The sequence below is a fragment of the Podarcis muralis genome, chromosome 1, assembly GCF_964188315.1.
Source record: "Podarcis muralis chromosome 1, rPodMur119.hap1.1, whole genome shotgun sequence".
Taxonomy (NCBI): Eukaryota; Metazoa; Chordata; class Lepidosauria; order Squamata; family Lacertidae; genus Podarcis; species Podarcis muralis.
The window spans coordinates 132,682,402-132,708,586 of NC_135655.1; the positions used below are offsets into that span (position 1 = coordinate 132,682,402).

At 43.1% G+C, this 26,185-nt stretch overlaps 2 protein-coding genes across 19 annotated transcripts in view; one reads left to right on the forward strand and one right to left on the reverse strand.

Moving 5' to 3' along the window:
- The window catches only part of RCBTB2 (RCC1 and BTB domain containing protein 2), a 28,394-nt gene extending 17,207 nt beyond the window's left edge, over positions 1-11,187 (forward strand). For 5 of the 11 annotated variants that reach the window (XM_028703853.2, XM_028703840.2, XM_028703897.2 and 2 more), the window contains 4 exons: positions 2,738-2,864; positions 2,981-3,120; positions 5,386-5,516; positions 8,294-11,187. In XM_028703853.2, coding sequence (XP_028559686.2) covers positions 2,738-2,864; positions 2,981-3,120; positions 5,386-5,516; positions 8,294-8,434 — 539 coding nt within the window. In that variant the 3' untranslated portion in view covers positions 8,435-11,187. Of the gene's footprint in view, positions 1-2,737; positions 2,865-2,980; positions 3,121-3,282; positions 4,231-4,263; positions 4,370-5,385; positions 5,517-8,293 lie in introns of those variants that run through there. The other 6 variants (XR_013390663.1, XR_013390662.1, XM_077918979.1 and 3 more) reach the window with 6 other exon arrangements.
- Positions 11,188-11,248: 61 nt separating this feature from the next.
- Positions 11,249-26,185, reverse strand: part of RB1 (RB transcriptional corepressor 1) — a 55,311-nt gene continuing 40,374 nt past the window's right edge. For 3 of the 8 annotated variants that reach the window (XM_077918942.1, XM_028703810.2, XM_028703818.2), the window contains 9 exons: positions 24,300-24,439; positions 21,915-22,060; positions 20,088-20,192; positions 18,906-19,019; positions 18,132-18,298; positions 16,634-16,664; positions 14,939-15,078; positions 14,278-14,327; positions 11,249-12,376 (listed from right to left, as the gene is read on the reverse strand). In XM_077918942.1, the coding sequence (XP_077775068.1) occupies positions 12,303-12,376; positions 14,278-14,327; positions 14,939-15,078; positions 16,634-16,664; positions 18,132-18,298; positions 18,906-19,019; positions 20,088-20,192; positions 21,915-22,060; positions 24,300-24,439 (967 nt within the window). In that variant the 3' untranslated portion in view covers positions 11,249-12,302. Of the gene's footprint in view, positions 12,377-14,277; positions 14,328-14,938; positions 15,079-16,382; positions 16,525-16,633; positions 16,665-18,131; positions 18,299-18,905; positions 19,020-20,087; positions 20,193-21,914; positions 22,063-24,299; positions 24,440-26,185 lie in introns of those variants that run through there. The other 5 variants (XM_077918964.1, XM_077918946.1, XM_077918972.1 and 2 more) reach the window with 5 other exon arrangements.

The window sequence follows — 26,185 nt, forward strand, 5'->3', positions numbered from 1 at the left end:
TAATTTTTAAAAAGTAATCCTTATCATTGTAAAAATAGTTTGTGAACTGATTGAGGTCAGCTTGAAAAACAATATATGTGTTGCATACACGAATGCCTCCTACTGCTCAGAAGGCAGGAAACGCAATCCTAAAATTCCTGTCGGTCTCTCAGTTTCTTTCCTCCCATCGCTCAGGGTCTGTTGATTCTCCACTGATTCTCCTACAAGCTCAGCTCATTCTGCCTCCTATTTCTGTCTCCTCTTCTCTTTAGCCTAGTTTAGCCCTTGCCTTCTGTCTTTTACTGCTCTCCTCTTTGCTTTTCCTTTGCTTAAAAAAAGCACATGTTTATTTGCCCAGCTCCCTGGTGCAGCTTTCCCTTTTCACTTTGCCTCCTTTTCTCCCTGTCCCAATGCCTCCATCTTGGAAAGGATCAACCCGTAAGACTTCTGGCAGCAGCAAACGCTTCCAGGTCCTTAAGAAAATGGGCATATTCCATGGTAGCAGTTGGCAAATGCCTCTGTGCTTTATCTTCCTAGACTGGTGAGCTAACATTTGGGACAGTCAAGTTGCTGTAGCTGCAAGGAGGAATTTATTGCCAGTCCCACTCGATTGCCCTCCACATCAGACAGTCTTGGCCTTGCTGCCCAAAGGGAAACTGCTTCCCTCAATGGCCCACCAATCTCTGGGTATGCAACAAAGCGGGCACCATCTTGAGTAAACACAGGCCATCAGATGGTGCCTGGAACCTGCCTCAGGCAGAATGCCTCTGACTCTCTTGGGGAAGCCTCTGTACAGGCCAAGGTTTAGACCACAGTGCCACCTATGTCCCTTATTGGAGGTTCCACCAATTGCCAATTGGAAGGTTGGTGGTTCAAATCCGCATGATGGGGTGAGCTCCCGTTGCTGTGTCCCAGCTTCTGCCAACCTAGCAGTTCAAAAGCATACCAGTGCAAGTAGATAAATAGGCATTGCTGTAGCAGGAAGGTAAACAGTGTTTCCGTGCACTCTGGTTTCCGTCACGGTGTTCTGTTGCACCAGAAGCGGTTTAGTCCTGCTGGCCACATGATCCGGAAAAGCTGTTTGTGGACAAACACCGGCTTCCTTGGCCTGAAAGCGAGATGAGCGCCGTAACCCCATTGTCGGCTTTGACTGGGCTTAACCGTCCAGGGGTCTTTTACCTTACCTTTAACAAGCTGAGACAATGTCAGCACAGCAAATCTCCTGAGCAGGTAGACCTCCCCCCCCCCCCCGGCACATCCCTCCTGTTTCTTAAGTTCCAGCTTTCTGTTTAAATTAGACTGTTTTCAGAAAAATAAAATAAAACCATTTGCTGACATTTCATGCTGTTTGATTTCCTTTTTCTTTCACCCATAACACTGGCATAAAGAGTACCAGGAGTGGGGGCTTTGCAGGCTCTGAGACACCTAGATAAAGAGATGGGGGGAAACCTTTCCTTGCCCTCATAGCTATGGGCCATTTTTTTTGTTAAAACTGTTGATATTGTTTCACCCCATAGCTTTGTGGGGAAGGGCGTCCCATTCTATGTTTTCTAGGTGGTTTGGAGGCTGCATGGCTATTTCATTTGAGGCTAAGCATCTCCCTTTGTCCCTCAGTGGCTGCAGGTACCTCAAGCACATTTTCCTTGAATGCTATAATTGTGTGGGGCAGATACTGGTGGTGCTCCTGCTACTTAGAGCAGGCACTTGGCCAAGGCAGCATTGGGGCAAGGGGTGCTTCAAAAGGTTCTCCCCGGTTTCTGAACTGCTCCCCCCCCCCCCAGGTTGTGATTGACCTTTGGGATTGTGCCGGAAGCCTCCAACACCATCCAGAGAATGAGTGTTACATGGCACCCCAGACTCCACAGCACTGTGGCATTCCAAGAGTCCCCCCACTTAGCCTGTGTTTGTGGAAATGAGGCACAGAAGAGACTGTCGTGTCTTTAGGCTATATGGTTTATTTGCATACACACACACACACACACACACACACAGACAGACACAGGCAAGCTCCAAACCTGAAACTCCACCCTTGAAATTCTAGCACTGTCTTCTGCTAATTACCCAGAACCCAAGGGATAGGGGGAAAAACCATAGTGGCAGTTTGTGAGCAACATCAAGTTGAAAAGCGGGGGGAGGGGGGCGGAGCTCAGAGCAACGTGGGCTTGCAGTTTAAATCCAAGGCAACAGATTAGGGCCATAACCCCCACAAGGGATGGAGTCATTTTCCTTCTTTGCTCAATGCAGTTCTGTGTTAGCACTTTGGTTTTGTATTTATAATCAGATCCATCATAGCTGGTATTCAGCTCAGCCAGGGCTCAGAACTGGCAGCAGAGCTGGAGGAACTGCCCTGTAGGCCCTTGGTCCCTTAACTGCCTGCCCCTGGCTGGGGGGGGGCCCTTGGACCCCCGGTTGCGCTGGAGTCTGCTCCATTCTGCTCTTCATCTTTTTAGGTTGGGGGGCCTGGGTGTAAACTGTGGGAACTTCCGCTGCTTATGTGACAAATGAGGATGTGGTTACCACCTCGATCACAAGCCAAGATAGACAATTCCTGTTACGCAAAGAACTCCTGATGTGGCCAGGCTAGGTGTCATGTTCTAAAGAGAAGAATGGCTGGAAGGCTGTCCCATCTCTCCCTAGGTTGCCTGCATTCCCTTTCCTTGAAATGCTCTTGCCTGCTTGTTTTGCATTGGTTCATGTGAACAGAGGGCCGAAGGGAGAGGCAGCGTGTTTTAAATGTATTCATTGGTGTCTTGTTTAGAGCCTGATGACCACTTAACAGTAGCTCAGTCAATAAAGAAGGAATTTGACAGTCCAGATAATGCAGATGTGAGATTTCAAGTGGATGGAAAATACATTCATGTTCATAAAGTCCTTCTCAAAATTAGGTATGGAACTAATATTCCCACCCTTTTTTCTCCCTTTTTGTTGTTCTGTTTTACAACCAGAATCAAACTGCTTGCCAGTGATGTAACTTATTTTCCTTTTGTATGTGATTCTTCAGGTGTGAGCACTTCCGTTCAGTACTAAACAACAATAACGATGAAATTATAGAAATAAGTGAATTCTCATATCCCGTTTACCGAGCCTTTCTGGAATACCTGTACACGGACAGCATCAGTCTTCCTCCTGAAGATGCAGTAGGTAATTGGAAGAAATGGGATCATTTAGAAGAGCTGAAGTTCATTTCAGCAGGCTTAAAATGTAAAGTAGTTGAATGTATTGAAAAGCATGTGATACTCTTTAGTACTTCATATATTTTGAGAACAGCCCTTTTTTATTTTGATTCTTCATTTGTTTATATAGGTGTCCCCCCATTTATATGCGATCGATTTGCGCACCATCATGTATACACGTGGCATTGGGAAATAATTTAATTTAAACTTGGAAATGGTGTGAGAGAGCTAGAGAGTCCTTGTAGCTGGAGCCGGAAGAGGAGATCAGTGAAGACAGAGGAAGCCCTGAAGAGACCTGAGGCACGGCAGGGCTTTTTTCAGCTGCTCAACTTCCCCGCCTAACAGCTGATGCATGGGGTAGCGCAGCAGCTGCCAGCCCAGATCTTCAACTCCAGATATTTTAGTCTGGATTGGGGAGAGAGTGGGAGAGAGCTAGAGAGCAGGAAAAAAGGGGGTTTGGAAGCTTTTTAGAGGATGCTCCCCACTTCACATGATTTCAGTTATGCACATGGGGTCCTGGAGCATAACCCCCCACGCAAGTGGTAGGATGCTTGTACATTGAATTTCAGAATGGAATCTGCTGCACTAACTTTCCACTTCCAGCATGCAGCATCCTTACTGTGTATTTGAGAATTCATGGGTCAGTACATTGGATGCATTTATGAGTCAATGCACTGGAGAAATCAACATGTATTTGTCCAACTTGTAGCCTCTGAGAAAGGCCTTAATTAGCAGTAAAGTGGATAAATTATAATTTTGTGTGCATGTAGTTGGATAGACCTGTAGGTGTCACAGTACATTTTGAATAAATGATAAAATAAGCAAAACCTGCGTTGGATTCCTTTGGAGGCCCCCTTAGTTCAGCACTCATACAGCCTTCCAAGATGTATCTGATTGGATTTTATGGGATGTAAGCAGGACATGGCAGAAAGAGCAATTGCCTGATGATAATCTAGTCATCCGTGGTATTTCCCCCCAATAAAACAGGGTGTGAATTCTGGTTTTGCTTTTAACAAATGTCCAGTCTTGTTTTAAAGTTCTCTAAGCAAGTGATCCTGGGTTATTGGAAGGAGCTGAGCAGTAGACCTTAAGTAGCCTTATCTTTTATTAGCTTTAGCAGTACAGAATTCCTGCCCTCCAGAGGAGGGAGCCAGAGGGCCACCTGCCCCAGGTGGTGGCAGGAGGAGCCCCAGGTGCGCTGCTCAACTAACCTGCAGGTAATCTCAGAGGCTTTGCCCCTATTTGATTATTTTCAGCATCCCTAATTTTCCTAATGTACCATTTGCATACTTGAGCAAAATTAAATCACTGCTTCTCCTCAGGCTGCAGTTTTGATAAAAAATGATCACAGTTATGCTGGCATTCAGCATAATTGCTCAATTGATAATGTGACCTTTGACACTGAAGGCCCAATAGTATTTCACATCTTCCGTAAAAGAAGAAGTGAAATCTCAATTATTTCCCTTTTCATTTTCAAAAAGGAACACTGCATAAGCATTACATCACATAACTCGCCACAACACAGAATCTATATAACGGGAACATGCAATTCATAGCAGTTGCCAGACTCTGTTTTGGGTGGGGGTGGGGGGGGTGCAGGCCATTGTCACGCAAGTCAGTGTGAAGAAAAGGGAATGAGGAAATGGTTGCTTTCACAACACATACAGTCCGCCTTACTTTTTCTGCTGGAGGCTCTTAGGCCTCAGGAATCAGGACGGGGGTTGCTCAGTCCTGACTGATCCCATGCAGACCAAGCCAAGCTTGTCCTGAATGCAACCTGAGGTCTTCACCCACTGAGTAGGAAGGTCTGAAGGGGGCAACTGTTGCACATTCAGCCGAATGCCTGGACAACCAGGATTCCCGATCCAGTGGGAAACTGGAAGCATGTTAAATAGTGCCCCCAAGAAGCAGCCGTGCAGCTTGTTAAGCTATAAAGCTGTGGTCTACCCATTTTGATCCAAGAAATCCAGGACTATAGCAAATGCATTTTTCCTGCCTTATTCCCCTTCTGGGCAGTTATATTAAGATCCAGAGTTTCTGTTTCGGGGAAACCTCAGAAAAATAGGGATGAGTTAAAATTGTGGAATGCGAATAGCAAGCATGTTGTATGTGCAAATCATCCCTAAATGTTTGGGTGTTTGTGTGCCACTGAAAATATGAACTCTTCAATGTTTCCTTTCCTTCTAACCTGTGCGGCCACGTGTTTCCCCTGCCCCCTCTTCTCTCCTGGCAGGTCTGCTGGACCTCGCAACCTTCTACCGAGAAAATAGACTGAAAAAGCTTTGCCAGCAAACAATCAAGCAGGGGATTTCCGAGGAGAATGCGATCGCTCTTCTTTCTGCCGCAGTCAAGTATGAAGCAAAGGTAGGAATGTGGCTTAATAGTTTCCTGCAGAGATGCTTGTGATGTTTGAGACCCCTTGGTATTGTAAATAATCTGGTAACTAAGAGACTAAGCTGGGAAACCCCGCCAGATGGGCGGGGTATCAAGAATAAGATTATTATTATTAAAATTTAAATGATGATTATGAATTAGGAGGGGCCCAGTTTGAATTTTGCTTTCGTAATATACCTTCCAGGTGCTTGTCAGGGGTGCTTCCCAGTCCAAGGAATACACATGGCAGAGCTAACTCTTTAGTCGCCTCTACAGCTCAGGATACCTAAGCAGTCTAGGCAGCTGTTCCCAGGTCTGGACTCTATGGAGCAGTTGCAGCAACTGCAGAGCACTCTGCCTCCACCAGGTTCTGCTCCTTCTCCCCACAGCCTGTGCACGAATAGCTGGCACCTGCGTGGAAGACGCCTCTGTCCTTCCCCCTTCCATCCTCTCCTGGTTCTGGGAGACAGTGGGGCAGGGGAGGGCGGGGAGCAATTGCCTGTTCTTCCTCCAGCTCTGAAGCTTCTCCTGCCTCTGATTCCTACCTCCTGGTTGGTACAGGTACCCACAAACCACTGCACTCCTCCCCCCAGTCAGAGGGCAGCCCCCTTCCAGCAGTGTGCACACTTATCTGCGTCCTGCCAGGGGCAAAGGGCCATTTTCTGAGCCTCGGCTTCCCATCTACAATCTGGAGAGAATACTCCTGGCCTATCTTCCGTGGCTGTTCTAAGGATGACAAGACACAGGATGCAAAGAAGCTTGAACATTTGAAAGTACAGCACAAATATTAATCTGAAGGTCACAGTTTTTTCTGGTTTACAAGATATCAAATAGCTATCCGAAAGGTTAGCGAGCTGCAGACTTTCCCCTTCCCCTCTTCCTTCCAGACTTGCTTTCGTGGATGTCTTCATGGGACCAGGCACTAGTGACCTGCCCTTTCTGTTCATACCACAACAGATTGTCTGCACTGAAATATACTATATTGAGGAAAGGAAAACAATAAACGAAATCCATAGCTTAGCCACAAAGCTGCATTTTCAGCAGAACTTGTACACTTTAAAATATCTTGAACACTCCCTTTGTGAGAGCTGTTTTTGTGTATTCATGGTGCATGGTACATTATTCTTGAAGAACTTTAAGTGATGATTCTAGAATAGCAAGGGTTGGATATATACTTACTCTCCTTAACTAAGGGATGGACTTCCATTTACAGAAAGGAGCAAGTTCCTTCTGCATGGAGGCAATTTTCACCCATTCCCCCATCTTCCTGCTGCTCCCAGCTCAACCTTCTTTGCTGTTCTGAATGCCCCCCCCCCCCCCAACGTCTGGGGGAATGGACAGTCAGAGAAACTCACTTTTCTCCTGCCTTTTAGTAGGAAGAGTTCTGGTCCTGGGTCCCCAAGATCCAGCCTTCATACAATTTCTTTTCAAATGCTTTTTCTTATTCAGGTTACTGAGTATGGTTCATATTACTGGAGCCAGCTTTATTTTCAATATTGGCTGCATTTGCAGAGGCTGAACTGTGGCTTAGTGCTAATGGGCTCAGATGCTTTAGTTGAGATTTCGGCATTGCAGTTGGACTAGATGACCCACGGGGTCCCTTCCAACTCTGCAGCCCTGTGATCCAGTGACTGTTTGAAATGAAGTACAGTGGTGCCTCGCAAGACGAAATTAATCCATTCCGCGAGTCTCTTCGTCTTGCGGTTTTTTCGTCTTGCGAAGCACGGCTATTAGCGGCTTAGCGGCTTTAAGAAAAAGGAAACAAACTCGCAAGAACTCGCAAGACGTTTCGTCTTGCGAAGCAAGCCCATAGGGAAATTCGTCTTGCGGAACGACTCAAAAAACGGAAAACCCTTTCGTCTTGTGAGTTTTTCGTCTTGCGAGGCATTCGTCTTGCGGGGCACCACTGTACTAACAAGGATTCTTTCAAAGCGTTAATTCTGTCATGCAATAGCAAACTATCACTCGGCTTTGGAACACATTTTTTAAAAAATAAGCCTGACTAGCTTTTCAGGTACCTTTTAACTGAATAACTTTCTAAAGAAATGCCTGAAGTAACTGATATTACAGTTTGAAGTCTTGTTTATTCTGCTATATTTTACTCCCAAGACGACCCATTTATCCTAAATAGAGCCCAATAAGGCAGACATGTATGTACAAAATATTTTTTTTGAATGTGATCCCATTGAGATCCCAAGATGAAATTTAGCAAGTAACTCTTAGAAATATTAAATAATACATATTTGGCAATTTTAAAATCATATTAATTTTTAAATCACGTCTTAAAATTTTAAATTTTGTATCTTAACTTTAAAATTTAAAGTAAGCCCATCATGTGACAACAGCATATTAAAGGTTCTGAAGAGATTGGTATTTTTAGTTTTGAAATATCTCAATTCTGGGCTGAGCTTTCAAGGTTTTTGTGTTGTCTGGCAAGGCCAAAATTGTCATTGTTTTTTTATTTCAAACCCGCATAACTCAAAATTGGGATGAGATAAAAAAATAAAATTTCAGATTTAAACTTAGTTTTGATCATTCAAAAAGTGTACAAAATATTAAGAAAATTGAATTCCATGAGGTTAAAAGAACTGGATCACTTGATATAGAATGACCCGCAATTGGAGTTACCAGCCCATGGGTGGCAGCTGCTGTCAGAGTTTACTTTGAATTTCGGCAAATGTCAGTTCCTGGAAAATGTACCCGCCATGTCGCTTCACTTTGGGTGGTCCCATTTCCGCTAACATATGTAATACTTATTTCCTTCCTAGGAACTAGAGGAATTTTGCTTTCGGTTTTGCATAAACCACTTGACTGTAGTTACTCAGACATCAGGCTTTGCAGAAATGGACCATGACCTTCTGAAGAACTTCATTAGCAAAGCCAGCCAAGTGGGAGCGTTTAAAAACTGAAGGAAGGGCAGTTGCAGAAAATCAAGGTATTTTCACAAGGGATACTCATGAAGTAAGTGCCGGGAAAAGAGTACATCTCGTGAATGTAGTTTGGCTCGCAAAACATAGCCACTAACTTCATGGAGCAAAAAAGGCTGCGGGACTCTCATAGCCACTCCTCCCGCCCCCAGGATATTGTTGCGTCTTCCTTTATGTCACTTGTTCAGCTTTGAAAAACCTTGCAGAAATGCTGTTTGGCAGTTTGCATTGGGGAGCATTCAGGAATCCGTGTTCTGCCCTAGTAAGGGAAAACTCCCCCTCTTAGTGCTCTTAGGTGGAAAACCTAGGAAAGGACACAGTACCCCTCGTCTATCCACTTCACTATGTTCTACTGTTTGCCACCTCTTGGCTTTAGCTTGGGCATGGACAGAATTCATGTCCTCTCCAGTTTGAGGGACTAAGTAACCTATGCTTGTGTTCCAAACATGTATTGTAGAATTCAGTGGAATTCTCTAAAATTGTATCTGTACTATTTGCCGAACCCTTCAGAGCAACACACTATCCTAAGTGAAATTCAAATGGTGTCACTCTATCAGTCTCTCTGCTGCAACAATGGGGCAAGCTTTTGTGGGCTTTTGACAGGGAATTAAATTACTCCCTGGTTTAAGCCTAGGCTAGTTTTCAGAAATCTAAACCCACTTAAAAGCAAGTGCCATAAAAGCTCCAGCCGTCTACAAAAGTGACTGCAGTGGCAAATAACCTCATGACCGGGATTGAGATGCGCTCAGCAACCAGAACCTACAGTATTTTTTCTGCAGGTTGCTTTACTTTTTAAAACAAACCAGCAGCAACTGGCGTTTCCCTCATTTGCAGGTAAATTTGGTTATTATACCAGCCTCTGCTGTGGTTGTCCTTTCTAGGCTGTCACTATAATCCTCAGAGGCAAGAGGAGCAGGGAGCAGCATCGCAAACCTCTTTTGTACTCCAAGCTACAAAGTCATCTTTCAGTGAGTGCCTTTTGCAGCAGAAATTACTTCTCTGCTTCCATCTACCCAAGGGCGGGTGGTGGAGGACAGATAAATAGTTTACATTAATATGTCAGAACATCAATAAAAGAAGGAGGGGCAGTGGAGCTGCTCTGTGGGAAAGAGGTTGGCTGGGGGAGAAAACGAGTGGATTTTTGAAGAGATTGTGTTCACTTACCTTTTTTAACTCTGGTTTTAAATTCTGCCAACCTGTATAAATTATGTATAATTTATTCTGCAGATCTTGGGGGGCACTGAGCTCTTCCCCTTAGCTACTAAACTTTGCTTACCTCTTCTTCCTCCACTCCCACTTCTAGGGCTTCAGATATCTAAATTTAACCTTCTCTAGTCACACGCTCTTACAGGGAAATCTCAACAGGAGCTAGTTCCTTCACTGTTAAAACTGGTAGAAAATACTCAAGTGTGTTTGACTAAGGTGTATTTTTAGAACTTGTCTTCTAAAGCTCTTCCATGTATGTGGGAACTTGGAAACTGCTTCAAATTCTGATACATATCTGTGCATATGTTAGGTCAGAGAAAGCCCACACTACTGTTTTGTCTTTGTCACCAAAGTGAAATGGGGTGCAAAGAAAAATGGGGAAGAAAATTGGTGTTTCTAGTCTACAAAGTAAATTATAAGAGCTTTTAAACTTTCCAATGGTAGAAAGTATGACTGGTATTGACCTGAAAAGTAGATTTATAAGGGTGTCATGCTGTCACTGGGTTGGGGGGAGTTGTCCTGGTGAGGAAGGCAGGAGCGATAAGCTCTTCCCACAGTGGGTGTCCCTCCAGACTCACCAAGCTCAAGTTCTGCTGACTGTAGAAGGAGCAAAAGGGTAGCAAAGCGCAGGCAAGAGCAGGAAACGGGGGAGCAACCACTTCTTGAAGAGCTCCTGCCTTCCTCACCAGGAAAACTCCACCCAACCCAGTGAGAGCATGACACAAGTGTTACTGCCAAGTAAACCTTGTGTAAGATAAAGCTATAAAAGTTGCTTATTTAATCCTTATTGCTGAAAATCAGCATCCTTGTGGGCCATTCAAACCAAATTAAGGAGTTTTTGCATGATACTGTGGCTGTACTCCTGTGATCCTTGGAAAGACGTCCCGTGGCCACAGAATGCATCAGCTCTCCCTTTCTGAGGATGAAGAGATCCTTGGTCCTGCTTCTGCCACAACTGCCCTGACCAGACCAACCTTGGAGATCCAGTGTCTCTAGGGCCAAAAAGGGACCTGCTGGCTGGCCAGCAACCATGGGAAAGTGACCCAAAGGAGCTAGTGCATTTGCTGTCCCTGCCCATGTCCACCAGCTGAGGGCTCCTCCACCCTCATTTCCAGCGCTGGCGAGAGCTTGGCAGAGCATGAGAAAAGGAGGAAGACACTGCTCTTTCGCCCAGTAACCCAAAAGCCACAGCTAGGAGGAGGCAGAAGAGAGGGCTGCAAACCCCTCCAGCCAGAGCACTGACACTCTTTTGCCCTAACCCTTATCTGAGCATGTGAACCTGAACACCTGAAGAGAAAATGTAACAACAACAACAAAAGGGCATGAGGGCAGAGGGAGGGATGGCAGGCGAATATGAAACTGTATTGTAGTAATACAAAAGCCCAAATAAACTAAAGGTGAAAAAGCCCTAAAAATAGTTACACACTAGTATTTTGCTAGCAATCTATCTGCATTGAAATCACTATTAACGTTATACTACCAATGTTTGTAAATGTGTATTGTACTGAAATAAACATTTCAAGAATGTAGTTTTTTTCTCTAAACCATAAATCATGCAGCATGAAAATAATCCATACTTGGAGACAAAGGTGAGAAAAAAAATCCATTTTTATAGTTCACCTCTAAGCCATCCTAGGACCAAAATCAAATGCACAGGGTTATGAGAATTCAAGGTCGTAACTACAAGGAAAACTATATATTGCTGCTTACATGAAGACTATCCTTCTTACATGAAAAAGTGAAATTAATCCTTGAAGCAGTAATATTTATCTGTATAAAGAATAATACTTCCAATGGACAGTAGTCACCTTTGCTTCAATACATAATTATAATAGGATAGTTAAACTTTAGTAGCCAAAATCTTAAACTTATTGCTAGTAAAACTCCAGGGTTTCATTTTCATAGCCTAGTTAAGCTTTAAAATTCAACCACCTATTTGCATGAAAGCTTTTAACATCTTTTTTTGTTCAAGATATGGATGGAAAAGAGCACATTTAGTATTTTGTACTGCAGAAAAGAAAATGGTGAATATGCCTATCAGTACATTTCAGTAAAATTCAAGAAGCCCACCAGATTACAAAAAGCAAATAAGTGCTTGAAAACGAAAGGAATGAAGGTGGAAATATTAATGAGGTACAGCATCTTTGTTTCAGTAGTATGGCTACACAGTGAGCTGGATCCAGTCCTACTCAAGTACAATCAGCTTTTACACCTCATGTTCAAGTTATAAGCATCATTGTAGATCTTAGTCCTTGCATGTGTAATTAAATTATGTATGAACTGCTTTTTTGTTTGCTTGTTTGTTTCTAATGCATAAAATAGGCAAATAGTGCATGCAAGTCTAAAACTGAAATGACATTTCTTAAAACACAAGTGCATTTTGACTGCCTACTTAAATCTCAGGTGCCTTTGCTCTAAGGAATTTGTATAAATAAAACGAAAAGAGTATTAAACCACCAATGCTGCCTTTGGAAGCAAAGAAATTTTTACTTAAAAAACCCATATATGTGGCAATTAAGTAGCTAATATTGCATACTGCTATAAAACATTGGCTATAAAGCCCAACTATTTCAAATTAGCAAATGACAAGATAATGTAGACAATAAAGATACAGCAAAAGATACAATTCACATAATGTGGAAGTTCACTTTTGATCAGTGGTTGAAGTATCAGCTCCATCATTCAGTTTCTGGTTTTGTATTCTGGTTCGAGTAGATGCTAAAAAAACAAGCACAACAGTTTTACTTTGGGCATTCAATAGGATAAATAAGCGGAAGGCAAATAAGCAGCTAATCTGGCCTTTGTTCTACAAATGTGGTGCTCATTACAATGGACATGTGAAGAGAATGAATAAAAACAGTATCAAGAGGAATAATGAAAACCTGGGACTGCATCTGTTATTAAAAGGACCTGACTTAAGAGCACAAGGGGGCATGAAACCCAACTGAGTCCAAGAACGCCAGCACAGTCGAAATCAAGAAACCCAGACTTAGAAAACTGCACAGCTGTTTGTGCATGGCCAACACCCCATTGGTGTGAATGTTTTGCTTTAAACTACTCCCAGACTTTGGATCTCCCTCCCTATACAGGCTAAACTGTCTTCCTTCTGCCAGCAGGTGAATTCCAACAGGCTTTTGGGAACTGACCATTTTTAAGGAAAAGGCTGGTGCTATGCCGCTTTTATTGTAATGACCTCTGTGTTTTCATAGATCTTATATACATGCACACCTTTTAATTCTATTAATGTTCAACTGTTTTTAATGACACCCCCCCCCCCAAGTGTTTTAAGCTATTTCTATTTTATCTGTAAGCTGCCTTGATTCCCTTTCAGGGGGAAAGGCATCCTGGGTGCCACTTAAGATTAAGTCCTCTGGTCAGTTCCATGAACAACCAAGGCAAAGTCATTCAGTGCATCAAAAATTCTACCTCTTCGTCGCCCTGAGCAATTTGGTCAGGGGGCTGATGGCACACCCCCACCCCAAGCACTAAATTAGCTTTGGGGCGCAGTATCACCATGTGCAGCATTTCTATGGAGAAATCTTGCCCTTTGGGGATTTCTAGCTTGCTGGACTCTGTGCCCTATTTGACATACCGAATGATGCCCCCCTCCAGTGCTTCCTTCCCTGCCTTTACTATGGATTTTGTATTCAGAGCTAAGTGCATCCCACTGGTTTTCTCCAGTCTACCATGTTCTCCATATGCCCCTTATATCAATGCTCTCCTCTTAAGACCAAGCACGAAAGCTCACACTTACGGACTCAGAGGCGTCTAGCATTGGCATATAAATTTATACACAGCTTCTCTCCTTATAAAGGAGAGACAGAATCTAGGCATTGAAAGTGTAGTGGTGCATGACAGCAGTTCAAAGAAGTCAAAGCACCACAGACTAAAACCAAGCGCCAAAGACATTTGAACAAAATTTCACCTTCATCTCTGGGCAAAGATTTATTCTGAACTGGACCCTCCTCGGTTCCTATCAACTTTCCCTCTACAATCTATTTTAAAGCTGCTTTGCCACCTTCATATTGTAAGTGTCAATAGTTTGGTTCCATGCTGGTTCAAGGGCAGCTTGACTCTCTTGTACAGGCTTGGCTCGTCCCAAAACATTCCCCAGTGCCAAATAAGTCCAAGCCTCCTCCTCGCAATACAGTCTCATCCACACACAGAGACCAATCTGCTGTCAAGCTGTCTCTGGGCTTGGAACTGGCGGCACCTCAGAGGCACTTACCTTGAGAGTCCTGATTCAACATCCTACCAAGCTAAAGTTCACTTCTAGGACCTCACAGCTACATTTCCCTTTGCCATTGGTGCCAATGTGCACCATGACCACTGACTCCTCCAGCACTATCTACAAGGTTACATAGACAACAGGCAGCATCCACAACCTTTGCACCAGTCTTGTATCCCCATCACAGGCGGCTTTCTTGTTCCTAATGACTGACTGACCCACCACCAAGATCCCTCCACTCCCCCAGAGGAGTAGCTTTGGCTTGAGAGGACAATTGCTCATGCCTCAGGGAAAGGGTCCTTCTAAGGGATTGTTCCCTTCTTCCTCCTTTCCTGAGAATGTCACTCTCCGTTATATTGAGAACTATCTTTCCCTGGAGACAAGAACTTACTCATTTCTGCAAGCTTTTGTTGGAACTTGGAATCTCCAGAGAGGTGTTCCCTGTAGAGAGAGAAAAGAAAGCATGGTTGGTTGGCTAGTGCCCCAGGGCAGCAAATGCGTATGTGCTTTCCCACTGCAAACCAGATGAGAACATGGATACATGTTTGGCAAACTGCACCGAATGACTTTCAGTGTACATTGCACCTAATCACTCTGTGGAATTTCCAAGGGAGTGAAGGAATCTCTTTCGGCAGATCAGAACGTAATTTAATCATTTAAACCAGACAGGGTTTCTCATTCAAGCTTAATGTGTGTGTGTACACACACAGAGAAATACACAGTCTACACTGCACTTTAGGCATTTGCATAATCTCATTTACTGTATGAAACCAGTTATATAACCATAGAAACACACACAGGCTTCACCAAAATTCCCAGTGTCGTCATTTGTACTGCAGAAGAAACAAGCACATTTCAATATAAAATACAGCAAGACTTAAGAGCTGCTCTGGAAAATTCAGAAACTGCCTTATCAATTTGCATAAAAATAAAACATGTTAATTGCCATAATTATACATGCATACGCTTAGCCAAACATTCCATTCTCCTTTTAGAAAGTATTTTATATCAATGAAGACAAATGAATTCAACCACTTTAAAAACAAGCTCACCTTCCATCTGCTTCATCTTGTCCGATATCAAAGTGCAGCTTCTTCAGAGGTTTGGGCGCTGTGCTCACTTCCGCATGGCGTTTTAGATTATGATCTCTGTTGCACACCATCTGGTTTATCTTCTGAAACTTTTCAGAAGTCTAGAATGCCAGAGAACCACACAAAAGTTGAAATCCATCCATTTATCTTAGAAATACAGTACTATGGGTTTGATCCAGAGTTGCCCTTCTGTTTGTGGAGGGAACAGATCCATCACAACCTCCCATGGTGCTCCAGAGGTCTTTCCACCTTTCAGAGGGCAAAGGAGAAACAGGGGTAGATCGCTTCCCCTTCCCTTCCTCCAGTCGAACATCACTGGAATAGACCTCTACCAAGCACAAGACTGGATTAACTCATCAAAGTCTCAGCAGGGAAAACACTTTTTCCTTTTCCTTATTTCCTGAAACAGCCTCACATAGATTAGGATAGGGAGCTGGTGTTTATTTCTTTTTATTTTTTAACTCTCCAAACTCTAACCATCACTCCTTCTGGGATACTGTACTATAAGCTGCCGAGTGTTAATGGAGGGAGGAAACACAAAAAACCCTGAGCCCAAGGAGAGAATGGAAGTTTGCTTACTGTGAACTTGTTCAAGGTCCCAGCCAGCATGGAGCAGGAGCACTGCAGACCTTGTTCAAGCTTAGCCCAGGGGGCAGGGAGGCCACTCTTCCTTGCCACCCTTCACTATGCTAAAAGGTTCAGGTAGGAAGTGAGGTGGCAGATCCCTGCCTGAGACCCTGGAAACCTGCAACCGCTCACTGGGATAGAGGAGCCAGTAGTCTGACTGGCTGGAAGGCAGATTCCTGTGATCTCACCTTTGCATGGTTGGAATGCAGCCAATGGGGCAAAAGTAAGAGCCCTGTCCATTTGCTTCTAGCCCCCCTCACCCCTGGCGTGTGGCCCTTGGAAGGCTGCCCATGAGGGAATCCAGACGTCAGGATGAAAGAGGCTTGCAACCCAGATGGTCCACTCAGTATGTAGAAACCACTACAGTCAAACGCCTTGGTACTCGTACGTTTCGGTTCCCAAATGATCGAAGCTCGGAAGTGAGTGTTCCGGTTTTCAAATGTTATTTTGGAAGCCAAACATCCAATATGGCTTCCGCTATTGTTTCCGGTGCACCTGCGCAATCAGAAGCCGCACCTTGGTTTTCGAACGTTTCGGAAGTCGAATGGACTTTTGGAACGCATTCTGTTTGAAAACCAAGGTATGGCTGTATCTCATTTTTGTGTGGCTCTGCTCACTTCCAAACTAACTGGAATTCAACCACTTGAACACAACTATTAATGATGGAGCTGAAATCAGAAGGGCAGGAAGATGACGGGAGATGGGGAAAGTGTTTAGCCCTTGCCTTGTTGGTAAATTTCCTCTCAAAATTGCCCTCCTCAGGCTGCTCCTGTCTCACCTCAGTACAGGGGAAGAAAAACAGATTCTTGTATCTTTTCGCCTGAAGGAAGACATGTAGCTTGATGGGTGCAAATTGTGAGGGGAAAGAGCCAACCACAAAACTGCGTCACGCACTCCTTCCAGTGTGTCCAGCAGATGTTCTTTATTTAAAAAGATGTAAGGGACATGTTGTAGCTCTGTAATGTGCATCTTGACCATAATACTCTAAATCCATTTTAAAGCAATTATCATTTCAAACACAAAACTCACCCCAAACGATTCTCCTATTGAGACCAATATTCTGCAAAAACAAGAATGGGGTAAAAACGTAACTCATTTTTCTATTAAACTGATGTCAAAAAATTACAGATAACTTGCATCTTCTGCTTATTTTACTTCTGTGATGGCAGCTTTGTGTGGATGGGTGGGAAATAAATAAATGAATAAATGGAAACTGAAGGAAACCCACTTTCCATTTATTTATTTTCATCTTCCCCACCTGCCTAAAGCTATGATCGTGGGTTTGCCCAGCTTTGGGAAGGAGGCGCAAGGGCTGTGGCAGGGTCCTAGAGCCCTCCCACTTCCTCTCTAAAACTGGGCAAGAGCTTGCCCACTTTTGGGAAGGAGGCACGAGGATAGATGGATAGATAGATAAAACTTTATTCACATTAGCCAATGGCCATAGTGACAGTGAAACATTACAGTATACTCAGAAAAGGACGTTTGGGAGGCACAAGGACTCTAGGACCCTGCCTGAGCTCTTACGCCTCTTTCCTGAAGCCAGACTTGGGCTTTGAGAAGGCAACACCAGGGAAGCGCTTACGGGGGCTCCTGGCTTCACCTGTTTAACCAAACCCTCGCATAAGATGAGAGTTACCTCATATACAAGGCATGACATGTGAAAACTGTCACGTTCGCAAGAGGAAGTTGCACAATACTCCTCATAACGCTCAACTTGCTCCTTTTCACCCAGATTTAGGAAGCGCCAAGTCTTATCAGCTAGACATATCCTTTCCAAAGGAAAGAAATCAAAACCCATTTTCTTAACTCCCTAAACTACAACAGAAACTACTCCTGAGGGGGAGGGGAGAGAATGCTACAGACAAGGACTGATAACCAATGATATCTATATGTTCAACCAGTCAGAGTGAAGTTCCTAGTCTGGGCATGATTCTAATAGGCTGCTTGGAGGTGCTTCATTTATTTGACCCAACTAAACTAATTTTCTTGCTTCCCCTGCCCTTTCCCCCAGCCTCTTTTCTTCAGATCGCTGAAGTTTCTGTGTCAATAGCCCATGTCAGAGGCTTCATTTGGCCAAACAAGTTTTAGATGAGATAGTCATGGCATAGCTAAAGTAGAAACTGAAAATCCAGGTTAAAAACATCAGACTTCTAATCCTTAATACTTTTTAAGGTTATCAATAATACTTCCACATTATCTTGAAAAAGTTTTCCTATAAATCAGTAAGGAATATGACATAGCAAAAACAAGTATTGCTTGTAGTTAGTTTACTAGTTACTAGCAGCACCGAATAATAATATAATATAATATAATATAATATAATATAATATAATATAATATAATATAATATAATCCCCCTACCTCCTGTAGCAGATATGGGGAAGGGGGACGAGATGACAGAGCCCCCTGAACATTCACATAATGAAGGGATAGCAAGAGTCTGATCTTTTCAGCCCAGAAACAGAATTCTATCTAGCTCGTTTTTGTGTTTGATTCAGTTATTTGCTTAAAGAAACAGGTTACCTACTTTGACCTGGGTGTCATTTTAGTGGGTGACAACAGCCCCTCAGAGAATTTGTAGGGACTCTTCAAAGGTGAGATATAAATGTTGTTTCCCGCAGGGACACGCAAAGGGGAAGGAGAAAACTTGTAAGGGCTGTGAGGAAGGTGTGGCAGAGACGATAATGTTGGAGGCTGTTAACATGAAAACATATGATGATTATTAACAACATCATAATCAATTAAACAGGCTAGTTCCTGGTTACACAAAAAAGGTCCCCAAGCTACTTGCAGCATATTTAAAAACATAAGGGTAAGTAAGACTAGATTATAACTTGATTCTTTGGTGATCACTCGTAGCCGAGTAAGATTGTCTTCCATGAATATGGTCTTAACAGTGTGTCAGTTTATAATATAGATACATTCACATAAAAACTCAAGTCGTTGGTTTAAAAATGCACAAAATAATCTACCTAACAGCGGCAGAAAGCTTTGACAGAGCATCACTAGTGAAACATCAGCGTCACAGTCCATCAAAAGCCTGGAGGAAAGAGGACGTTTTTATCTGGCACCAAAAAGATGTCAGCAAAGGTGCCAGGCAGACCAGCCCGCGGAGGGCACCCCCCCCCCCCCATCCCTGGTCCTCATCCTCAGAGCCTCCCTGCCGGAAGGGACTTGGAGAAAGGCATGAGATGAAGAGCTAATGTAGTTTCCTATCAGGATAGGCATCCTGTAATCCAATTAATTTTTGCTCATTTCTTTTAATTTACACTAGACTTGGGACAGGAGCACAACTACTTACCTTATTGGAAGCATATTGCAAAATATTAGTTTTCAGCTTCTGCATGAATATTGAGTTGTAGAAGACTATAATGGAATCATATCTTCCTTCCCCAATCAAAACACACTTGAAAGTCTGGACAGGATTAGAAAGTTATATATAAGCTCTCTTTAGTAATTGCATTTTCTTCTATTCTTCTACATAGCGCAGTCCTAATAGAAGGGTGTCCCTCTATGGTGCCCATTCTGAGTTTGGGTTGCTTTAAAATTGCCTTTAGATAGGGCATTCCTGGATCTAACTCAGGAACTGCAAAAGTTCAAGACATCCTTTAAGGAACTAATGCATCCACACTGTTCAGCGTATGCTATCATTTTCTCCCCCCCCCCCTTTTTATTGATACTTTCCCCACATACAATACAATAAAAAACAAACTAATTTAAATAAAAAATGGAAAGGAGACAAAAGAAGAAGGGAAACAAAATGAGAATGAGAAAATATATTTATGTTTTACAAAGCCCTCTCTCAAAGGTAGATCTTAACCCTTGTCTTAAACAAAAGGGGGTGGACCCTCCCAGCTCTCTCCTGGGAGCTTCCCTTTCCCCTCCCGGCCTCCCCCCCCCCCAGGAGATTTTCCCTTCCCTGCCTTTCACACAGAGTCCTTTGTCAACCATCACCTTCCTGTGTGTATTAACCCAGAATCGAGAACATCGAAAAGCAAAACAAGACATAAGCAAGAATAAAGTGAACAGAAGAAGAAGAATGGGGAAAAGAATGAAAATAGGAGATAGAAAAAGAGGAAGAAATAAAAGAGGACTTCTGATTCTTCATCTGTCAATTGTGTATATAAAATTATTCAAAATATTCAAAGTGTTCACTCCAGGGTGCTATTCAACTGTTTCTAGGGCAATGTCCCACGGTTCCTCCCCAATATTTCAATCCCAGACACTTCAGGTTCATTCACTGTCCTTTCCACACACAAAATCCAAAAGGGGCTCGTCAACTGTTATGATCGCTAAATGTCAAGAATAGTCTTCCTCCAGTCCAGTATAACACCTTTATCTCCAAGAAATTCCAACATCTCTAATTAGAATAATAACCCATAATTATTTACTTGTTGTATATTCATTAATTCGTTCCCATAATTAAAATCAGCCATAATTAAAATAGCTATATAGAAAACTGATACTGAAAGGTTTCCCATACCTCTTGATTTGCATTAGTGAGTTCCTTATATGCTGTCACAATAGTTTTAAACCTGAGATCAATGTTCTTCACCTTGCAGATGCCATACATAGAGCACATCATTATCTATAGAAAAACAGAGAGTGCCTGTCAGAACTGGACATCAATGAAGCCCCTCACTTCCATTTTGCTCCCTCACAGAGGTTATAAAAGATGAACTCTAAGCAACCACTCAACAAATGGAACTGCACACTATTTGGAATTACCTAAAAGTTTAATTGATTTTATTTAAGATTCCTATGTTGATTTCTATTAAAAGCAGCCATACAAATAATAAAAAATACACAAACAAAATTATAACACAAAAACCAGCAAGCACTTGAATACGCCACTTGTTAAAAAAAGGGGGGGAGATATCAATTTTAACATGCAACAAAATTTTAGAAAAACTGCACCAAATCAACCACTAAATGTTTGGGAGAATAAAAAGTTCTTAACTTGTCACGGAAACAACAACAGTATTGGTACCTCCCGCATGTGTCTGGGAAAGACGTTTCATAAAGCCTGGGGCCATCACTGACAGCGTCTTCTAGCTGGTCTCCACCCACCTAATGTTCACTAGTGCAAACATCTGAAGGAATGCCTCTGATGTGGACCTTATATTTCAGACACATTCATGTGGGACAAGGCAATCCTTCAAATGCCCCAAATTCCCAGTCCATTTAGAGATGCAAAACCTGGCAAACCTGTCTTAATCATAAACCTGACCTGTGAGATAAATGCAATACGTAATAATTGAGGAAACAATTTTATTGAGAGCTGGGCTCTGCTTTATATTTCTGGAATGACAGTGCCAATGATATTTTTCTTTTTCATTTAATCACAGTACTATAGAGTGTTTTGCTATGTTGTCGCTTTGTCGCCCCCCCCCCCCCCAATATTCTATGTCATGTGTTTCCCATTTCTTCAGAAGCAAGGATGTTTGGTGTATACTTCAAGTAGTCCATATGTTCCATGATGTCCCACAGTGCTCTGTTTCTCACCAATGCTATTCAACAACTGCATGAAGCTGTTGGGGGAGAGGATGCATCCAGATGCTGAATGCATCCATCTCTATTACTCTATTACTCAGTACCACAAGGAAACAGAAGTGTGTGGTTGCAAAAGGAGCTGGCAGATGAGCTAAGATTTAAGAAGGGCGTGTATAGTGGTGCCTCGCAAGACGAAATTAATCCGTTCCGCGAGTCTCTTCGTCTTGCGGTTTTTTCGTCTTGCGAAGCACGGCTATTAGCGGCTTAGCGGCTATTAACGGCTTAGCAGCTATTAACGGCTTAGCGGCTTTAAGAAAAAGGAAACAAACTCGCAAGAACTCGCAAGACGTTTCGTCTTGTGAAGCAAGCCCATAGGGAAATTCGTCTTGCGGAACGACTCAAAAAACGGAAACCCCTTTCGTCTAGCGAGTTTTTCGTCTTGCGAGGCATTCGTCTTGCGGGGCACCACTGTATAAGAAGTGGAAGAAAGAGGAAATCCCTAAGGAGGATTATACACAAGTAGCTAATAGTTGGAGGGTGACGGTCAGACAGGCTAAAACTCAGAATGAGCTCAGACTTGCAAGGGAGGTTAAAAATAATAAATGTTTCTTTGGCTATGTCTGAAGCAAGAGGAAGAACAAGCAAGTGGTCGGTTCTCTGTGTGGAGAAGATTGAGAAACACTACTGGGTTTCTCAAGAACACACACTTACTTCGCAAATTCCGCACAACGTTTCTGAACCATGGAGAAGTTAAAAAAAGAAAGAAGCATAAGCTTACACAAGACTGAAATCAGCTCACACCCGCCAGACTCATTACCTGGTCTAAGTGCCGGTCTTTCATAAGTTCATATTCATTTTGCAGTGTGTGATGAAAGAGTGTCCAGATCAAATGTTCAAGTTCAGGGTGATCAGACAGAAGACGCGAACATAAGTTTTTCAATCGCATATAAGCCAGCCAATGCACTAGAGAGGAGAGGGGAGAATCATCTTCAAATCACTGCTTGTCACATAATATTTAGCGTTGCAGAAATTTAAAGCAAAGCATTGTGATTTTAAATGGAACCAAGTTCCAGCCAACAGCCTATTTGGCAACACTACAGCATTTCTCAAATGCATTGTTGCATTCTGCACTTTTGAGCAGAGCGTAGTATGTACAGAAGTGAACTGCTCAGAAAAACAGATCTGCTTTTGATGCATCTACTCTTGTTTTAAAGAAATTATGCAGCTTTGGGTTTAAGAATATTTACTGTATTAAAATGCATGTGTGTAATAAATTAAAATGGTTGTTTCCCAGCTATTAACCAGCCAGTCGGATATTTGAAGGTTTAAATCTAATTTCCAGTATTTGGCAATATGTTTTTGCCCCTGAAAATAATGTAAGAGCTAGCTATAAATCATTTAATTCTATTTCTCCTGTTAAATTAACTAGCAGGATGTCTTTCAGATACAGAGGGAAGGTGGTATTATTTAATTTGCCAAATATCAGTCCAGTCCAGTGGTACCTCGGAACTTGAATGTAATCCGTTCCAGAAGTGCCTTCGGCTTCAAAAGCATGGCTTCCGATTGCCTGACAGCTAGGTTTCTGCACAGCGGAAGCCGTCTTGGACGTTCGTGTTCCAAGTAACGTTCGAAAACCGGAACACTTACTCCTGGGTTTTCGTCATTCAGGAGCAAAAATGTTTGTGGATGGACATCATAATTAGCAAATATCAGAAGTATAAACCATACTGAATTTATGCAGATTTAATGCCTTTGGTATACTGCATTAACTTTTCCCTTTAATAGGCATGGATTAAATTTGTTGGAGTATGTTTAAATATTGATATCCAGTCTATATCTTGAACGAAGTCTTTATTCCATTTCTTTCTAAATGAAAAAGAAAGCTGCTCAGTTTTTAATAAATGGTGAGATTTGCTGATAAGGTTCGGTGAAGAAGAACCTCTTATGCAAGTTTCAAATTCTGATTAACTGATACTGTGTAGAACGTTTTTGCTCAAGAGATCTTAAGATATTTTCCATTAGATTTTGTTTACATAAAAACAGTCTCCCTAATAGTTTGCTGAGCCTTTCCTTGTTGCTGTTTGTTATGCTACTGATCTTAATGGTGACAAGTGAAGCCTAAGATATTGTATGAATCTGAATAATAAAGTTATTTTAACATACATTAACTTTGATTCTTGCTCAGTTTCTTTCTTTGATAACCTTTAAATCTATTCTAATGTATTAATATTCTGCTATAGGAGTTCTGTCCTGTTTGCACTAGCCACAAGATGATTCAAAATTTACTGCACTACAATAGCATCCTTTTGATAAAAGAATGCTAAAAGATAAATATCCATCGGGACTATTTTTAAACTGAAATAAAAGAGAGATAAGGATCAGTGTTCTGCAGTTCCCAAATATATATGCTTGCATCATGAGTGCCCACTGCATAAACAAAAAGAATTTCTGCTTACTGATAGGAGTTACCCATCTACCACATCCTTTCACTCAGGAAGCTTTGAGGAACACAAGTTGCTGCAGCCAAAAGATCCGCAGAACACTGCATGCAGTTCTTTGCAAGCAACAGTATTTATTTCTCCATTATTATGAATTGCCAATCTTCCTCAAATGTGCAGGACTGAAACTCATTCCCTCCCCTCCCTGCTCCTGACGGCATTCTCTTGATGACGTCTGTAATGGAATACAGATCATAGAATCATAGAGTTGGAATAGACCACAAGGGCCATCGAGTCCAACCCCCTGCCAAGCAGGAAACACCATCAGAGCACTCCTGACATATGGTTGTCAAGCCTCTGCTTAAAGACCTCCAAAGAAGGAGACTCCACCACACTCCTTGGCAGCAAATCCCACTGTCGAACAGCTCTTACTGTCAGGAAGTTCTTCCTAATGTTTAGGTGGAATCTTCTTTCTTGTAGTTTGGATCCATTGCTCCGTGTCCGCTTCTCTGGATGATCCAAGTGAGGCAGCCATTGCTGCTGCCCTTGTGTGAGCAGAACAGAATTCTACTCCTGCCGCTCTCTTGCTCTCCCCTTGCAGCCCTTTACAAGCTCATGGAAGGAAGACCTTCTGGAGCGGCTTTTTGGGGTGCAAAGGTGGCAGTCAGGGGAGGGAGAGAAAGGTGGAATCCTGTCGCAGTGGATTCTGCCCACTGCCTGAAAATAAAAATGTGTCTCTCTCACACACACACACACACACCAACCTTTTTTGTAAAACAGTGAGAGAGAAGTAGATTTATAAGGTTTTTGAGGATGGTTTGCCAATGCGTGCGGACCATCTGGAGGAGGATATACTGAAGCGGAAGACACCTTTTTCTTGGGAGATTTTGTTGGGGACAGGTACCTATGGAAACAACACAAAATCGACAAGAATGGAACACTGGGTGCTAACCATGAATGGGACATTTCTCACAGAATAAGCGAGTGAGCCCACTTGGGGCTAACTATATCCGCCCACTTGCTCCAGGCTAAACTTCATCACTTCCTCCATTGCCTCTCCCCAGGCTTACTGTCACACCCAAACATAGATGGAAGCTCCTCCAAGATCACAGATAACATGTGGAAATAATACATATGCAGAATATAGCATGGAAAAACTAGTCAGAAAACAGGGCCTCTAATGTAACTCTGTTGAGGGTAGGAATGCCCCATCCTTCAGTGATTGCTGCATGAGGCTTGGAGCAGTTTGTATGCAGGGTCTGCTGGTGGTTATCACACTTATTCTGCTGGGAAGTTGCATTCACAGTAACTTGGGAGCCAACTCCTAGGGGCCAAGGTCCCTTCAGCCCCCCCATAAAATATGTGAGGGGGATAGGCTCCCCCAAAGTTGACGGGCATCACTATTCAAATGGTGTGCGTGCACCATGTCTTGTGATCAGTTATGCAGGGCGGGGCTTCCCTGAGTCTCCCAAAATTTTATTCAAGTTGGGCCCTTTGCATGGTAAGTACCATTTGGTGAGTGCATGGTCAGTGTTCCATTTTCCTAGCAAAATGCGACTGTGCAATGTACCAGGGCCTGTAGGGACATAGGGTGGGAATCAAAACACCACTCCCTGAGGCAGACAAACAAAGACCACCACAACTGATGCATGTAGATCCACTCTGTAGTGTCTCATAAATGTGGGCACTGGAGCCCCAGAGAGCTGCCCTGGAAATGTCCTGAATAGCGGTATTGGTAATGAAGGCTGCAGTTGCAGCTGCTGCTTTGTGGAATGTGCTGTGAGCCCCACAGGAGGCCCGAGATAAGGAGCCTGGCACACCACGGCTTCCCAAGCAGCCCCTTCAAGGCCTCTGCCTCGGAGCGAGGATGAAAATGTGAAATGATTGTGTGCCTGTGTGCGTGCACAGAGTTCTACAGACATCTAAGGTGCCCCATGCCTGCTCAGGAGAGAGAGCATGGAGACATCAAGAAGGCAGCACTGACTCCTGTTCTCTGTGGAAAACAGGAATATATTATTACTATTATTATCTTGAAGCAGATCCTTAGAGTTACAGTCGCTGTGGACTGTACATAGAAGAAGAAGAGGAGGAGTTTGGATTTGATATCCCTTTAAGGAGTCTCAAAGCGGCTAACATTCTCCTTTCCCTTCCTCCCCCACAACAAACTCTGTGAGGTGAGTGGGGCTGAGAGACTTCAGAGAAGTGTGACTGGCCCAAGGTCACCCAGCAGCTGCATGTGGAGGAGCGGAGACGCAAACCTGGTTCACCAGATTACGAGACTACCACTCTTAACCACTACACCACACTGGCTCTCGCCAGATCTTTACTGATGGATAACACACTGAATGCAGTTACAGATAGGTAGCCGTGTTGGTCTGCCATAGTCAAAGCAGAAAAAATTCCTTCCAGTAGCACCTTAAAGACCAACTAAGTTAGTTCTTGGTATGAGCTTTCGTGTGCATGCATACGAAAAGCTCATACCAAGAACTAACTTAGTTGGTCTTTAAGGTGCTACACTTTAAGGTGCTACACTGAATGCAGACGCTCCTTATGCCAATGGCATAGCACTCAGAAAAGGTGTCTTGAAGGACAGAAGCAGAGCAGTTTCACAAAGTGACTACATGGTCATAGCCGGAGAGGCAGCCCCCCC